Source organism: Hyla sarda, chromosome 3 (assembly GCF_029499605.1).
Source record: "Hyla sarda isolate aHylSar1 chromosome 3, aHylSar1.hap1, whole genome shotgun sequence".
Lineage (NCBI taxonomy): Eukaryota > Metazoa > Chordata > Amphibia > Anura > Hylidae > Hyla > Hyla sarda.
This window is the reverse complement of record NC_079191.1, coordinates 174,320,702-174,338,574: the sequence shown is the minus strand read 5'-3', so window position 1 is coordinate 174,338,574 and position 17,873 is coordinate 174,320,702. Positions and strand designations below refer to the sequence as shown.

General features: G+C 44.4%; 1 protein-coding gene across 1 annotated transcript in view; it reads right to left on the bottom strand.

The window, feature by feature from the left end:
• Positions 1-17,873, bottom strand: part of ECEL1 (endothelin converting enzyme like 1) — a 129,955-nt gene that overhangs the window by 68,802 nt on the left and 43,280 nt on the right. Inside the window, exon 3 of the mRNA XM_056565530.1 lies at positions 3,158-3,226. Coding sequence (XP_056421505.1) covers positions 3,158-3,226 — 69 coding nt within the window. The remainder of the gene's footprint in view (positions 1-3,157; positions 3,227-17,873) is intronic.

Sequence of the window (17,873 nt, the reverse complement as noted above, 5' to 3'; positions counted from 1 at the left end):
GCCAACAGATTCCACAACACTTTGCTTCTTGTGTTACTTATCACTTCTACAACTGTAATTAGAATAAACAATGAGACAAAAAATCATAACTGTCATTCTTCTCAAATAGTTATTTAGTGTATAATTTACATGTACCCTGAAATAGTACCAATAAAAAAGTCACAATCCCTATAAAACAAGCCGTTTAAATATTGATAAAGAAATAAAAAAACATGGTTCTTTGAGAAGATGAAAAAATACTTAGTCATTAAAGCATTACTGTCATTTTGTAACAACTCTTGAAATTTTATCCAGACATGTCAGTTTTAGGTCCCACCGGGTCTCAGTTTTGAGACCCGCTGTGATTGTGAATATTAACCAGGTGAAGTGGACGACATTGTGCGCTTTACCCCCAAGCTGTCAATCAAATCTACCTCTCTGTAGAGGAAAAGAGTCGGAGTGAGTGGTCGGTAGGGGGGTTATTACTGATGATCACAGCTTTTATTAAGAATGAGACCCTTTGCGATTTATACTTTTGAAATGTCTGGACATGTCCAAGTTTGCTGTTAGACTTTTCACATGAATGTTTAAAGGAGAAATGCGGTGGAAAACTTTTACCTTCCCCTGTGCCCGGGCTGCAAAAACAACAAACTTTAGCTCACTTTCCTAAGTTCCCTTGTTGCGGTGGTATCGGCGTCCCGTTCCTCTGGCACTGCTCGAGTCCTTGTTTCTTAGGCTCAAAATGTCACACTGTGGTCAGCAAATCGTCGGCCGCAGAGATGTCCCGCCTCGACCGGTAATAGGCTGAGCGCACTGTCATGTAAGGAGCCGGCCAGAGCTCCTTACATGACAGTGTGCTCAGCCTATCACCAGCAGAGGTGGGACATGGCTGCAGCCGGCGATTCGCTGACTGCAGTGTGACGTTTCGAGGATATGAAGCAGGGCCCCAGAAGCACTGGAGGAAGCGGACGCTGATATCGCCACAATGGGGGAACGCAGGAAGGTGAGCTAAAGTTTACTTTTATTTCTTTTTGCAGCCCAGGCACATGGGAAGGTAAAAGTTTTCCATCGCATTTCTCCTTTAAAGGGGTACTCAACTGGAAAAAAATTTTTTTTAAATCAACTGGTGCCAGAAAATTAAACAGATTTGTAAATTACTTCTATTTAAAAATCTTAACCCTTACAGTACTTATCAGCTGCTGTATGTTCCAGAGTTAGTTCTTTTCTATTTGAATTTCCTTTCGGTCTGACCACAGTGCTCTCTGCAAACACCTCTGTCCATTTTAGGAACTGTCCAGAGCAGGAGCAAATCCCCATAACAAACCTCTCCTGCTCCGGACCGTTCCTGAGACAGACAGACAGGTGTCAGCAGAGAGAAAGAAAATTCAAAAATACATTTTTGAACATACAGCAGCTGATAAGTACTGGAAGGGTTAAGAGTTTTGAAAAGAAGTAATCTACAAATCCGTTTAACTTTTTGGCACTAGTTAATTAAAAAAAAAATATTTCCCAGGGGAGTTCCCCTTTAAGCAGATTTTAGGTAAGAGGTTGTCAGAATTGATAAATAACGATAAACGCCAAAAAGTATGAATTACATTTTTTGGGGATTCGCTTTGTGTTTTCTTCAGACGAAGAAATATTGTAAAAATATTAACCTGATCTTATCTGTGGCCAGGCTCATAATGGCATTTTTCTCTTTAGAGCTCAACAGAAACCTTATGAATCCTGCTTTGGCTACTGAGGAATGAGACCCCTGGTCTTGAAACGCGTATAACCTTGTTTTCCACATATACCCACCCCTATCAGCACCTTTGGGACATTCCAATACCTATGATATAGCCCTTTGCAGCGCAGCAGCCCCTCCAACTTCGGACCACTACCGTGATCGCACGCGCAATCCAGCACGAGGACGCCAGTTAACCTTGAGTCAGCTGGTGGAGTGAGCTACGCAATTTCCATTGTATTATTCCCAATTCTCTGTGCAGGCTCCTGGCTTGTCAACAATCATCATGATGTGTGAGCTGTGAGCATGTCACAGAGCCTCAGTGTATGGAGCCCTGGTTGTCCTTAGTGTACAGAACCCTGCTTGTCCTCACTGCACAGAGCCCTGCTTGTCCTCAGTGTACAGAGCCCTGCTTGTCCTCAGTGCACAGAGCCCTGCTTGTCCTCATTGTACAGAGCCCTGCTTGTCCTCAGTGTACAGAGCCCTGCTTGTCCTCACTGCACAGAGCCCTGCTTGTCCTCAGTGTACAGAGCCCTGCTTGTCCTCAGTGTACAGAGCCCTGCTTGTCCTCACTGCACAGAGCCCTGCTTGTCCTCACTGCACAGAGCCCTGCTTGTCCTCAGTGTACAGAGCCCTGCTTGTCCTCATTGTACAGATCCCTGCTTGTCCTCAGTGTACAGAGTCCTGTTTGTCCTCAGTGTACAGAGCCCTGCTTGTCCACAGTGTACAGAGCCCTGCTTGTCCTCATTGTACAGAGCCCTGCTTGTCCTCAGTGTACAGAGCCCTGCTTGTCCTCAGTGTACAGAGCCATGCTTGTCCTTAATGTACAGAGCCCTGCTTGTCCTCAGTGCACAGAGCCCTGCTTGTCCTCCGTGCACAGAGCCCTGTTTGTCCTCAGTGTACAGAGCCCTGCTTGTCCTCAGTACACAGATCCCTGCTTGTCCACCCACACTTCCTGTTTTTGGTCTCCTCATAGAGAGACACAGACAGTAGCTGCAGGGACAAAAATATACAAATTTTTTAACCAATGTATATTACAAATATAAATATAATAGTATTATCTACATTATATAAAACGTTTTTGTTAATGACAGGTACACTTTAAATTCCCATGCGACTACGGTCGCCCTTCACCCACCTACTTACCACACGGTTATTTTACCGCTATTCGCTCCTTGATTCTCCTCTCCTCCGCAGCAATCCGGTCTGAGGAAGGTCATTATTGACCGAAGCGTCACATGTTTTTGGATTGCAAGAATAAAACTTAATTCCATTCACCACAAGAGGTGTGCTAGGTAATTACTCTTTGATTATTAATGGATTGGGACCCTTACCGTGAACCCACGCTCTCACAGAGAGTGCCGTATCTTTTACAAATACAAGTACACTTTAAAGGTAAGCTTCTGCAAAATGTTTCCAGCTGCTTATAAACCGTACTGCTTATCTGTTTCATACCTTTTCACTGTCTTCATCTTGTCCCAGGTAAAGTGTTCTCTCTGGGAGTGTCAGGCCATCTTGATCAATCTGTAAATAAAGACACAAAATGTGAAGTTATGGAAAACATTTTTTTGTTAGAGGCAATAGATCATAGGCTAGCGCAAAAAACTAAATTTGATCAATATGTCAGTGCCTTTTTTCTCTTAAGTTACATCAGTCATTTTGAAGTCAGGTAGTGTAGTCATCACCTTTGAATTAGTTGAAGTAACCAACAATTAGGCCATATTCACCCCTCTATATCTCCGTGCGGAATTCCACTTGGATTCTGCTGCTCTGTGCACATGACAGAATTTCCGTGCTAGATGTTTCTGACATGGAAATGCTGTTTTCCGTGTCTGTGGAAAGAATAACCTGTTCATTCTTTCTGCGGACACTGCAGTGAATGCATAGCCGTCTATGAGATGGTGCATTCCTGTGCGGTCCTAGAGCTGGTATATTATGCTGGTGCCCGCAGACTCCAGAATGTTCGCACAGAGATTTTTCTGTACTGCAAAAAAATAAAATTCTGGACAAAGATTCAGCACTTAGACCACACGGATATTACCATCCCCATGGACAGCAATGTATTCCATGCAAAAGCAAGATCATTCTTTAGATGGTGGAAGCTCCAATGCTAAAATTCTGTGTGCACTTTGCAGCGGAATCCCATTTACAGCAATAAGATTCTGTAGCACCATCATTTTCAAGAGGAATTTCAAAACGGAATTCCGCTTGGAAATTACTTAGTATGGACCTAGCCTTAGCACTAACTTGGGAGTTATTTTAAAGGGGACAACCAATATGGATGCACTGCCTGTTGTCACTCTTAACTAAAATGTCTGCAACTAACAAAAGCATGTTAACAAAGATCATTAAATAAAATATTAACATAAAAAACAGAACATGTGATATACTATTAAAGGGGTACTTAGGTGTAAAAAAAAATGTTTTAATCAATTGGTGCCAGAAAGTTAAACAGATTTGTAAATTACTTATTAAAAAAAATATTAATCATTCTGGTACTTATCAGCTGCTATATAGTACAGAGGAAGTTGTTCTTTTCTGTCACTGCAGTGCTCACTGCTGACACCTCTGTCCGTGTCAGGAGCTGTCCAGAGCAGGAGAGGTTTGCGATGGGGATTTGCTCCTGCTTTGGACAGTTCCTGACATGGACAGAGATGTCAGCAGAGAGCACTGTGGTCAGACAGAAAAGAACTATACAACTTCCTCTGTAGTATACAGCAGCTAATAAGTACTGTAGGGATTAAGTTTTTTTAATAGAAGTAATTTACAAATCTGTTTAACTTTCTGGAGCCAGTTGATATGAATAAAAAATAGTTTTCCACCAGAGTACACCTTTTAATATCCAGTTATATATTATTGGTGGAAATTTTCATCAAAATGAATATATACTCTATGAAATGAATTGGGCAGTTTATCTGCATGTAAGATATTCAGGGTTGTAAGCTTACCATTGTTTGAGAACTATTGACCAATGACAAAGTGTTAGAATGATTGCAAGAAAATGGTCTAATATTATTATTCAGGAGGAACAATTTAGAACCTAGAACTGACCAAAATGAAATATTATAGGAGATAAGAAAATAAAATAAGGTACCACTGGTAATGGCTAAGAGAAATGTAGGCAAGGTGTCACTACTAGCAACAGAGGAAACATGTTTGAAAGGTGATGTATCCTACACACCCTCATTATCTGTGTTGTGAAAAAAAATAAAAAAAAAATTCTGCTCAGGCTGGATAGGAAATATTGTGTTATAGTTAATATTCTTAGAGGTTTCAAAGTAAGTGATCATGTTTGTGGATAAGTAGAACAGAGTCAACTAGCTAGGTAATGGCCGTGACAGTGCACAGATCCCTAACATTTACACAAAGGCCAATTTGGGCCATAACAGAGGCACTTGCAGTTCATGATCTCTATAATAGGCACTGTCCTTTGATAAAGTACAAGCAAATACAAAAAACTATTGTGAGATATCTTATTATACAACAATGCTTTTTTTGTCCTGTTATCAAACTTTTTGGCTCCCCTGCCCCGTCTGCAGTTGAACTTGTGCACTCTAAAAATCAGCTCAGTTTTGTCATGTGTCTGCAAGGCAAGCAAAAGCCTATCAAGGGGGAGGAAGGGGATGGAATAGGAAGTGCTAGTAAACATACACAGGCTGCAGAGACAGAGGGAGAGCCAGCACAGACTGCTTTGTAAATTAAAGATCACACCCCACAGCTTTATATAGACATTAAGCTCTGCCCACCAGCTTTTGGAGAACTGCAAATTATAGATGAAGCCTGCAGAGCATAAATCTGCTGACAAATGCCATATACAGTGGTTCCTCAAGTTACAATATTCATTGGTTCTAGGATGACCATTGTACAGTATATTGAGACTATAACTCTTTGGAAACCAGGTAATTGGTTCTGAAGGCCACAAAAAAAGTGAGGATTAAAGAAAAATAAGTAATTAACTAATATAGATAAAGCAAGGCCTTACATATAAAAGTAAGCAAAAGCTGTTGAAAGCTGTAAATCATTGTCTATGTAAAGGGCAGGATCTTCTTCAGGGTCCTGTACAGTACACAGACCCAAAAAAGTAAAATGGAGTCACCCTCACCTGGTGTCTAAAGGAACAGCTAACCCTGGCATAGGTAAGAGTAGTACAGAACATGTAGTCCATCCCTGTACTGTAGGGAGGCCCTACCAGACAGCCAGTCAGTGCATACACTTCAGTAATACAGGTGTTTTACCAGTGAATGCCCATTCTGATTGGTCAGTTCTTCCATCCATTGACACGTTTCGCAGTGTCTGGACTGTCTGTAACATTGTATGTTCAGTCTGGTTTTCAGAAAAGACCACTGTATGTTAAAATATTGTAACCTGAAGCCATTGTGAGTTAAACTATCAATGTACATGTTATATAATAGCCAGAGATAGTGCTGCTCCTCATGTTCACACAGTGCAGCTTATCCTTCAATGTGTCCTAAAATGACAGGTACGCCATAAGCATGCAATTTGGCTTTTTTATTATTTTGTAGGGATAAGACTGACTTTTGAAACAGTTTGGTACAGCAATGTTTTGCAAATCTAAACTCTGAGGGCAGTGAATGGAATAACAATGTATAACTAATATAATATAATATAATATAATATATGATGCAGTTTTTTCTTCCTGAACTTTGCCTGCCAAAATTGATTGAGAGAATTTTGTCTTCTTTGTTCGGTAAATAAAAGTATTACTGGATACAATCTGCAAATTCGTGATGTTGTGAAATATTCCTTTCTATAACTCAATCTCAGAAATAGATGAATACATTGTACATAGGGTTGAATCACTGCAGATACTCATAAACTTTTCCCCCAAAAAAAAAAAAAACTTTGTGGTTGAATTTTGGGCTGTTCTTTTCCTTCTCCTGCTGCTACTTCTCATATTTCCCTGCTGGTGCCTAATTGACCCAGAATGCTTTGCAAACAGCAGGGAGCCAGGAACAGCAGCAGATTGAGAAAGAAATTACCGGCAGCAATAAAAAAAAAATCTTAAAAAGGAGCCACGATATTAAAGTTTGTGTCCAGACAGAAATGTCTTATAGGAAAACCACAGGTAGGGAAACTCTGGTATGGACAATGTTCAGTGTGCTAAATGTTTTGTAGGCTTCATCTGAATTCCACATTCATCCACATTCGTCTATAGCATTTTTTCTAAGATTTTATTTTACTGGACACACCGCATGCTATTCTTGGAAAGTACAGGGTGGGCCATTTATATGGATACACCTTAATAAAATAGGAATGGTTGGTGATATTAAAGGACATCTGCAGCGTGATCAACACTTATCCCCTATCCACAGGATAGGTGATAAGTGTTTGATCGTGGGGGGTCCGACCGCTGGGACCCCCTGTGATCTCCTGTACGGGGCCGCGGCTGTCCCGTGCAGGGGGCGTGCCAGCCGCAGCATGATGTTGCAGCCGGCACGCCTCCTCCATACATCACTATGGGAGAGGCAACGTTTGTGCCTCCCCGACTCCCCCGTAGTACTGTATGCCGATGGGGAGGAGACGGGGCATCACCGTAGACCTCTAGGTCGACGCTACGTTACCATGAGCGCTAATGGCGGCGCCCCGTTAGGGAGATCGAGGGGTGTCCCAGCGGTCGGACCCCCCGCAATCAAACACTTATCCCCTATCCTGTGGATAGGGGATAAGTGTCATACCGCTGCAGTTGTCCTTTAACTTCCAGTTTGTGGCACATTGGTATATGTGAGGGGGAAAGCTTTTCCAGATTGGTGGTGACCATGGCGGCCATTTTGAAGTCGGCCATTTTGAATCCAACTTTTTTTTATATTCAATATGAAGAGGGTCATGTGACACACTTATTGGGAATTTCACAAGAAAAACAATGATGTGCTTGGTTTTAATGTAACGTTATTCTTTCATGAGTTATTTACAAGTTTCTGACCACTTATAAAATGTGTTCAATGTGCTGCCCATTGTGTTGGATTGTCAATGCAACCCTCTTCTCCCACTGTTCATCTAGGAATGCTCGGATCTGACACCCATAATGTGGTGGTGCACCATCTTGCTGGAAAAACTCAGGGAACGTGCCAGCTTCAGTGCATAAAGAGGGAAACACATCATCATGTAGCAATTTCGCATATCCAGTGGCCTTGAGGTTTCCATTGATGAACAATGGCCCCACTATCTTTGTACCCCATATACCACACCATACCATCAATTTTTGTGTTCCAACAGTCTTGGAGGGATCTATCCAATGTGGGTTAGTGTCAGACCAATAGCGGTGGTTTTGTTTGTTAACTTCACCATTTACATAAAAGTTTGCCTCATCACTGAACAAAATCTTCTGCGTAAACTGAGGGTCCTGTTCCAATTTTTGAAACTATGGATACTGGAAGCCTGTGCTAGCATTTCTTCTGCGGTGTTGCTATCAGTGTTACGCCGAGCGCTCCGGGTCCCTGCTCCTCCCCAGAGCGCTCGGGGCGTTCTCCTCTCTGCAGCGCCCCGGTCAGACCCGCTGACCGGGAGCGCTGCACTGTCACTGCCGGCGGGGATGCGATTCGCATAGTGGGACGCTCCCGCTCGTGGGTCGCATCCCAATCTACTTACCTGTCCCATTCCCCGGCTGTAACATCCTGGCGCGCGCAGCTCCACTCTCTAGGGTGCGCGCGCGCCGGCTCTCTAAGATTTAAAGGGCCAGTGCACCACTAATTGCCTCAGTGCCAGTGAAAGGGTTTTCTGTGTTTGCCTTACCAGTGTTACCAGACCTTTTGCCGTTGCCCTTGACTACGTACCTTGCCGCCTGCCCTGACCTTCTGCTACGTCTGACCTCGCCTCTGTCTAGTCCTCCTGTCCCACGCCTCTCTCAGCAGTCAGTGAGGTTGAGCTGTTACCGGTGGACACGACCTGGTTGCTACCGCCGCAGCAAGACCATCCTGATTTGCGGCAGGCTCTGGTGAATACCAGTAGCAACTTAGAACCGCTCCACCGGTACGGTCCACGCCAATCCCTCTCTGACACAGAGGATCCACCTCCAGCCTGCCGAATCCTAACAGTAGATCCGGCCATGGATCCCGCTGAGGTGCCACTGCCAAGTCTCGCTGACCTCGCCACCGTGGTCGCCCAACAAGGACAACAGCTGTCACAGTTGTCCACCATGCTACAGCAGCTTCTGCCTCTACAGCAGCAACCATCTCCTCCGCCAGCTCCTGCACCTCCTCCGCAGCGAGTGGCCGCTCCTAGCCTCCGCTTGTCCCTGCCGGACAAATTTGATGGGGACTCTAAACTCTGCCGTGGTTTCCTGTCTCAATGTTCCCTACAATTGGAGATGTTGTCGGACCAATTTCCCACAGAACGGTCAAAGGTGGCTTTCGTAGTTAGTCTTCTGTCTGGAAAGGCCTTGTCATGGGCCACACCGCTCTGGGACCGCAATGATCCTGCCACAGCCACTGTCCAGGCCTTCTTCACTGAAGTCCGAAGTGTCTTTGAGGAGCCAACCTGGGCCTCCTCTGCCGAGACTGCTTTGCTGAACCTAGTCCAAGGAAGTTCTTCCATAGGCGAATACGCCATCCAGTTTCGTACCCTCGCCTCAGAGCTAGCCTGGAACAATGAGGCCCTCTGCGCGACCTTCAAGAAAGGCTTATCCAGCAACATCAAAGATGTACTGTCCTGCTAACCTGTCTGAACTTATCCATTTGGCCACCCGCATCGACATTTTTCTGAAAGACACCAGGAGCTCCGCCAGGAAAAGGACCTTGATCTTTGGGCACCTCTCTCCCAGAATCCTTTGCAACCTACCCCTGTGCCTCCCGCCGAGGAGGCTATGCAAGTGGATCGGTCTCGCCTGACCCATGAAGAGAGGTCTCGTCGCAGAGATAAAAATTTATGCCTGTACTGCGCTAGTACCGAACATTTCCTAGTGGACTGCCCTATTCGTCCTCCGCGTCTGGGAAACGCACGCACCCTGTTCACGTGGGGGTGGCGTCCCTTGGTGTGAATTCTGCTTCTCCACGTCTCACTGTGCCTGTGCGAATTTCTCCTTCTGCCAACTCCTCCTTCTCAGCTGTGGCCTTCTTGGACTCTGGTTCTGCAGGAAATTTTATTTTGGCCTCTTTTGTTAATAGGTTCAGCATCCCAGTAACCCATCTCATCAAGCCGCTCTACATTTCTTCTGTCAACGGAAAAAAATTGGACTGCACTGTGCATTACTGCACAGAACCCCTGCTTATGAGCATTGGACTGCATCACGAAAAAATTAAATTTTTTGTTCTGCCCAACTGCACCTCTGAAGTCCTCCTCGGTCTGCCATGACTCCAACGTCATTCTCCCACCCTTGACTGGACCACCGGGGAGATCAAAAATTGGGGTCCTTCTTGTCACAAACGATGCCTCACATCTGCCCCCACTTGTCTAACTCCTGAGGTTCCACCCTTACCATTCCCTCCCAAGACTTTCCAGGACTTTTCTGATAGTTTCTGCAAAAAGCAAGCAGAGATCTTACCTCCTCATAGTCCCCTTCCTGGTACCACTCTGCCCCGTGGCAAACTTCACCCTCTGCCCCCCCCTCCCCAGTCCCACTTCTTCTGGAGTTCCTGCCATAGAGGAAGTAACCCAGGACTTCTCCGTTATCTGGAAGGAGACTCAAGAGTCGCTCCCACTGGCCTAGTCTCGTCTCGTATGAAGGGACAAGCAGATAAAAAGAGGGGGAGACCTAAGGGGGGGGGGTACTGTTACGCTGTTACGTACTGTTACGGTCCCTGCTCCTCCCCGGAGCGCTCGCGGCGTTCTCCTCTCTGCAGCGCCCTGGTCAGACCCGCTGACAGGGAGCGCTGCACTGTCACTGCCGGCGGGGATGCGATTCGCATAGCGGGACGCGCCCGCTCGCGGGTTGCATCCCAATCTACTTACCTGTCCCGTTCCCCGGCTGTCACGTCCTGGCGCGCGCAGCTCCACTCTCTAGGGTGCGCGCGCGCCGGCTCTCTAAGATTTAAAGGGCCAGTGCACCACTAATTGCCTCAGTGCCAGTGAAAGGGTTTTCTGTGTTTGCCTTACCAGTGTTTTGTCCTGTTATCAAACTTTTTGGCTCCCCTGCCCCGTCTGCAGTTGAACTTGTGCACTCTAAAAATCAGCTCAGTTTTGTCATGTGTCTGCAAGGCAAGCAAAAGCCTATCAAGGGGGAGGAAGGGGATGGAATAGGAAGTGCTAGTAAACATACACAGGCTGCAGAGACAGAGGGAGAGCCAGCACAGACTGCTTTGTAAATTAAAGATCACACCCCACAGCTTTATATAGACATTAAGCTCTGCCCACCAGCTTTTGGAGAACTGCAAATTATAGATGAAGCCTGCAGAGCATAAATCTGCTGACAAATGCCATATACAGTGGTTCCTCAAGTTACAATATTCATTGGTTCTAGGATGACCATTGTACAGTATATTGAGACTAGCGGGACTATTTTGCATTCACTTCCAGGCAGTGGAAGAGAGAGGAGGATTGTGGTAAATATAAAAGCAAGTACACTAAGCGATTGTTGAGCTAGCGATTGTGTTTCTGTATACAAGAGTGTGAAGTATACAAGTGAGTGTAAGTATAAAAGTGAGAGGGACTTAAAATTAAGGGAATACTGTAAGAAGTATTGTGAGCATTGAGTGCATTTCTGTGTTTTTTTTTTTTCTCTTTCTCTGTCTAGGAGGAATACAGGTGGAGAGTGGGTGGAGTAGTTAAATAATTAGCAGATGATAAATTACAGCTGTTTACAGCCAGCTATCCATTTGCATTCACTTCCAGGCAGTGGAAGAGAGAGGTGGATTGTGGTAAATATAAAAGCAAGCACACTAAGTGATTGTTGAGCTAGCAGTTGTGTGTCTGTACACAAGAGTGTGAAGTATACAAGTGAGTGTAAGTATAAAAGTGAGAGGGACTTAAAATTAAGTGAGTTTAAATTCAAGGAGTTTAAATTAAAATATTTGATTGTTTTTTTTTTACTGTTAATTTTTGCAATCCCCAAATCTTGTATGGCTTTCAGGTTGGAAAAGGCAGTCCAGTGTGCATCCTGCACAATGTATACAATCCTTGAACAGCAGTTTGAGGGTGCATATTGTTGTGCGAGATGTGTGCGAGTTGTTCATCTGGAAGCCCAGATCCTGGATCTAGAGGAGCAACTGGCAACACTGGGACGCATTGACAACTTGGAGAGGCATCTCCTGCTCACTGAGCAAGTACTCTCTGGGGTAGAGGTGGGGGAGGATAATGGAACGGAGGTGCAGGACAATCACGCAGTTAGCTGGTTTACAGTTAGAAAACGGGGTAGAGGGAAAAGTGTCAGGGAAGCTAGTCCTGAACTGGCACACCCCAACAAGTTTGCCCAGTTGGCAGATGAGGGGGATGCCATTTCAGAGCTAGCAATACTGCAGCAGGACTCTGCCTCTGACCGCCAGGGAGGTGTCTGCTCCAGTAATTAGGGAAGAAGGAGTGCAGGGCAGGCCAAACAGGTACTTTGCTCTGTTTGCTCTGTTTTTCAATTCCTGGATAACCCCTATAGCTGCTAGGGATGTTGGTATGTCCAGTTATCTGCCCTGGATGAAAGACAGGTTTGGTAGTGGGGTCTTTTCTCTCCCTTTCCCAGCCAGAATGGAATTTTACAGTATCTCAGATTAGCACAGGTGCTGAAGACATCATCTGAAGACACAGATTGTCTTAATAGGCTGAGAGGAACTTGGCTGGAGGTTTTGAGGTCCACAAGCCTCTCCTGAGACACTTGCCATTTGTGAGAGGTGACACATCTGAAGTCTGTTTTGTTGGGGGGCTTGTCATACGCCACATGTATAGTGAGGGCAAGTTAACATGTGCAGCTAGTGGTTATACAAGCAGATTTAGTTTTGTTTACTGCCATGTGGCCATCTCTACCAAGCTAAACTCCCACATTATAAATAACAAGGTTCAGTTGAGGTAAATTAAGAAGGTTAATATTATCATTGAAATTTAGGGTACATGATGACATGAATATTCAATTCTTATGTCAGCACCTAGCAACGGCACATCTTGTCTAAATCCACAACCTTAAATTCTGGGGTGCACGGGGTGCACGAGGTGCACAGAGCGGTCCTTTGGATAGGGGATAAGATGTCTAGGAGCAGAGTACCCCTTTAATAGGCTGTCTGGGCTTCAGGTCTTCCAGAACATGAGGTTCTTTTGTTTAGCTTCTTTAAAATAGCTTTTCCAAACAAGATAACCTCTTCATGAAATAGCAGTCCTCACAGTAACTATAGAATCAGGTTACTTCTACGCATGAATTAGAGGTTAACATTGGCAGCCTTAAATGGGCACTGTCAGATACAATAACTTTTGATATGTTATAAAGCATGTAAAACCAATATGTTTTGCAATTGCTTTCATTAGAAAATGTTCAGTATTTAATACTGAAAAAGCCAGTCAGTCAACTGCCCCCCCCTGCCTGCTTGGACATATACAAGTCTTCCTGTGTCCATGCGTCATCACCTATGTCATGGACACGCTTCCTTGATTGACTGCTGTGAGCGCAGGGTCGGGTGACAGGTTACTTCCACTTTGCCGGATCCGCCACTCACTTTCTCTCTGCTGGCATCTCATTGTCCGCCACTCACTGTCTGCCGCTGTGGCCGGGTGACAGGTTACTTCCACTTTGCCGGTTCCGCCACTCACTTTCTCTCTGCTGGCATCTCATTGTCCGCCACTCACTGTCTGCCGCTCACATCTCTAACCACCGTGCCCCCCACTCCCCCCCCCTGCCATTCGCTGTCTGCCTGCCCGCCGCTCACATCTCCCCTAGGGTTAGCTATACTACAACACCCAGCATGCATTGACACTGTGGACATGCTGGGAATTGTAGTTTTGCTAATGCTGGGGAGATGTAACCATTTGCCTGCTCTCATCTCCACTAGCATTAGCAAAACTACAACTCCCAGCATGCCCTGTCAGTGAGGACAATCTGGGAGTTGTAGTTTTGCTAATGCTAGGGGAGATGTGAGCAGACAGTATACTGAGGGAGGGGGTGGAGACCTGCACAGTGAGGCCACGCCCCCTCCCTTTGAGAGGAATTCAGACTAGTGAGCTAAATGAAAAGTGTAATAAAAAATAAATAAAGGTGCTAGACACATAAAAACGTGATGTACGTGGTCAGGATTAGGTACTGAGTGATCTATTTAAAAAAAACATTTTATGTTGTTGGATCTGACAGGTACGCTTTAAAAACAGAAATTTGGGTGCCTCAAAATGTTTGCAATTCAATGAATCTCAAGTATGAAAGGTAGAGATGAGTGAACTTCCAGTAATTTGATTTGTCACGAACTTCTCGGCTCGGTAGTTGCTGACTTTATCCTGCATAAATTAGTTCAGCTTTCAGGTGCTCCGGTGGGCTGGAGACTCTCTCCTAGGACTGTATCCACCTGAAAGCTGAACTAATTTATTCAGGCTAAAGGCATCAACTGTCGAGCCGAGAAGTCCGTGACGAATTGAATTACTGGAAGTTCGCTCATCTCTAATGACAGGCACCAGAAGTTGCCTGCAGCTCATATGTAATTTGACATTGACTGATGCACCTCTAAGAAATCAGTAGAATATCCATGAAGCTGTGACAGACATGATTTTATGGGGAGAAAAAAGTAATCCAGTGAAGACGCATTATTAAATGAGGCTATACTGATGAGAGGTGAGAGACAGGCCACTATGAGTACAGAGTTTTTTTTTTTAAATAAATACATATATAGAATTGCATTGACTAAAGTTGTCAGAAACACTGGCAGTTTATACAGTGCTTTGGGAGAGTCTGCACACCTCTTCATTCTGCTCTCAATAACTCATAATAGCAAGTGAAAAAAGAATAAGTCTTTGCTAGGTTGTTGAACAGGAAAAACTAAAATCTTGCACTGACATAACTATTCAGACCCTTTATCCAGTACAGTGGTCCCTCAACATACGATGGTAATCCGTTCCAAATGGACCATCGTTTGTTGAAACCATCGTATGTTGAGGGATCCGTGCAATGTAAAGTATAGGACAGTGGTCTACAACCTGTGGACCTCCAGCTGTTGCAAAGCTGTTTTGCAACATCTGGAGGTCCGCAGGTTGAAGACCAATGGTATTGGAGGTTATACTCACATGTCCCCGCCGCTCCAGACCGTCACCGCTGCCCTGGATGTCGCCTTCCATCTCTGTCGCCGCGTCCCCGGGGTGTCCCTGACGCTCCGGCAAGGCCTCTGCTTCCCCGGCATCCTCGCTCTCACATCGCCACCATCACGTTGCTACGCACGCCGCTCCTATTGGATGACGGGACGGCGTGCGCAGCTACATGATGACAAAGATGGAGAGAGCCTGACGATGCAGAGGATCCCGGAGAGGACGCGCCGGAGCCCCCAGGACAGGTGAGTGATCGTCAGCGGACCACACGGGGCACCGTAAACGGCTATCCGGTGGCAGCTGAAGCAGTCTGCGCTGCCGGATAGCCGTTTATGCGACGGCACCGACATACAAAAGCATCGTATGTTGATGCTGCCTTCAACATGCGATGGCCTCTGAGAGGCCATCGTATGTTGAAATGATCGTATGTCGGGGCCATCGTAGGTCGGGGGGGGGGGGGGGGGTCACTGTACTTAGTTGAAGCACCTTTGGCAGTGATTACACACTCCAGTCTTTCTGAGGATGCTGTCATAAGGTTTGCACACCTTTATTTGGGGATTTTCCATCATTCTTTTCTGGAGATTCTCTCAAGCTCTGTCAAGTTGGATGTGGACTATCGGTGGACTCTCAGGGCTATAGATGGGCCACTGAAGGGCATTCATAAAGTTGTACCTAACCCACTATTGATTTGTTTAGTATGTGTGCTTAGGGCCATTGTCTTATTTGAAGCTGAAACTTCAGTCCATTCTGAAGTCCATAGAACTCTGGACCAATTTTTCATTAACCGGTTAACGACCATGAACGTCTATACTCGTCCATGTGCCGTTATCTGGGTATGGCGCGGGCTCCCGACTCGAGCCCATGTCATACCAGTGGGCCCCCAGATAATTCCTGTAGCTGGGTGCCGGCGTTAATTATCGACTTGCAGCGATCACCAGCTATTAACCCTTTAGATCGCCGCTGTCAAAGCTGAGAGCGGCGTCTAAATGTGCCTTTATTCAGTCCTTGGTGGCACAGTGGGGAGGGGGGGCGATCCACTACTGAGGTAGCCTATGGGCTTACCTCTCCTTCCACGGCAGCTCCTGCACTAAGAATGATAAAGCCTGGCAGGACCAAGCTTTATCAATTGAGCGCAGAGCACACAGATCAATGTGGTTCTATGGAACCACATTGATCTGTCTGAGGAATCAAATGATTCCTCTTAAAAGTCCCCATAAGGGGACTAAAAGTGTAAAAAAAATAAGTTTAAAAAAAGTTTAAAAACACACACATTAACCCCTTCCTTATTAAAAGTTTAAATCACCTCCCTTTTCCCAAATTCCATATAAAAAATATATATACATAATAAAAATAAACATATGTGGTATCGCCACGTGTGTAAATGTCCAAACTATAAAAATATATAATTAATTAAACTGCACGGTCAAAAAAATTCCAAATTCCAAAATAGCATACTTTTGGTCACTTTCTATACCATAAAAAAATTAATAAAATGCGATCAAAAAGTCTGATCAAAACAAAAATGGTACTGATAACTTCAGATCACGGCACAAAAAATTAGCCCTCATACAGCCCTGTACTTGAAAAAGTTAAAAAGTTATAGGGGTCAGAAGATGACAATTTTAAACATATACATTTTCCTGCATGCAGTTATGATTTTTTCCAGAAGTACGACAAAATCAAACCTATATAAGCAGGATATCATTTTAATCGTATGGACCTACAAAATAAATATAAAATGTAATTTTTACCGAAAAATTTACTGCGTAGAAACAGATGCCCCTATTTTTTATAAAATGGCGTTTTTCGTCAATTTTGTTGTGCAATGATTTTTTTTTCCGTTTCACTGAACATTTTTGGGTAAAATGACTGATTTTACAAAGTAGGATTGGTGTTGCAAAGAATAAGCCATCATATTGTTTTTTAGGTGCAAAATTGAAAAAGTTATGATTTTTAAAATCTAAGGAGGAAAAAAAAACGAAAGTCCAAAAAAGAAAAACGCTTGGTCCTTAAGGGGTTAAGGATATCTCTGTAGTTTGCTCCATTCAGCTTTTCCTCAACAATGACCAATCTCCTTGTCCCATCTTGTAAAAAAAACTCTGCTGATGCTGCCACCATTATGCTTTACTATAGGGATGATATTGGGCAAGTCATGAACAGTACCTGGTATCCTCCAGACATGACACTTAGAATTTAGGCCAAAATCTTGGTTTAACCAGCTCAATGAATCTTGTTTCTCACAGTCTCAAAGTCCTTTAAAGGGTACCTCTCATCAAATAAACTTTTGATATATTTTAGATTAATGAATGTTGAATAACTTTCCAATAGCATGTTAATGAAAAATATGCTTCTTTCTATTGTATTTTTCCCGATCAGTCCTGTCAGCAAGCATTTCTGACTCTTGCTGGAGTCCTAAACACTCAGAGCTGCCAGCCTGCTTTGTTCACAGCCAAACATGCTGTGAACAAAGCAGGCTGGCAGCTCTGAGTGTTCTCCTTTGTGAACAAAGCAGACTGGCAGCTCGTAGTGTTTAGGACTCCAGCATGAGTCTGAAATGCTTGCTGCCAGGACTGGTAGGGAGGCCCCTAGTGGTCATTTCTTCAAAGGGGAAAATTAAATAGAAAGAAGCATATTTTTTAATAACATGCAATTGTATAGTTATTCTGCATACATTAATCTATAATATATCAAAAGTTTTTTTGATGAGAGGTGCCCTTTAAGCGTGTTTATTTTATTTTTATCTTATTTAGAAATGACTAGAAATTTCTGAGAGAGTGGAACATCCAGTCTCATTTGCTAAAAGTTTTTCTGGGACAGCTCTTGGTCAGTCGTGGTGATCATGGCATCGTGTTTTATGAGGTTTTACCCACAAATTTGTCCAGTCGACACCAAGAGGGCAATTCATCCCAGATTTCTTGTTCCTGCTCCAAGAGGGAGACTCATCTAACCAGAAGAGGAAATAGCTGAGCAAGAACATTTCTGCTAACACTTAGTTTTTTGTGGGCTTCCAGCAAATGTTAGT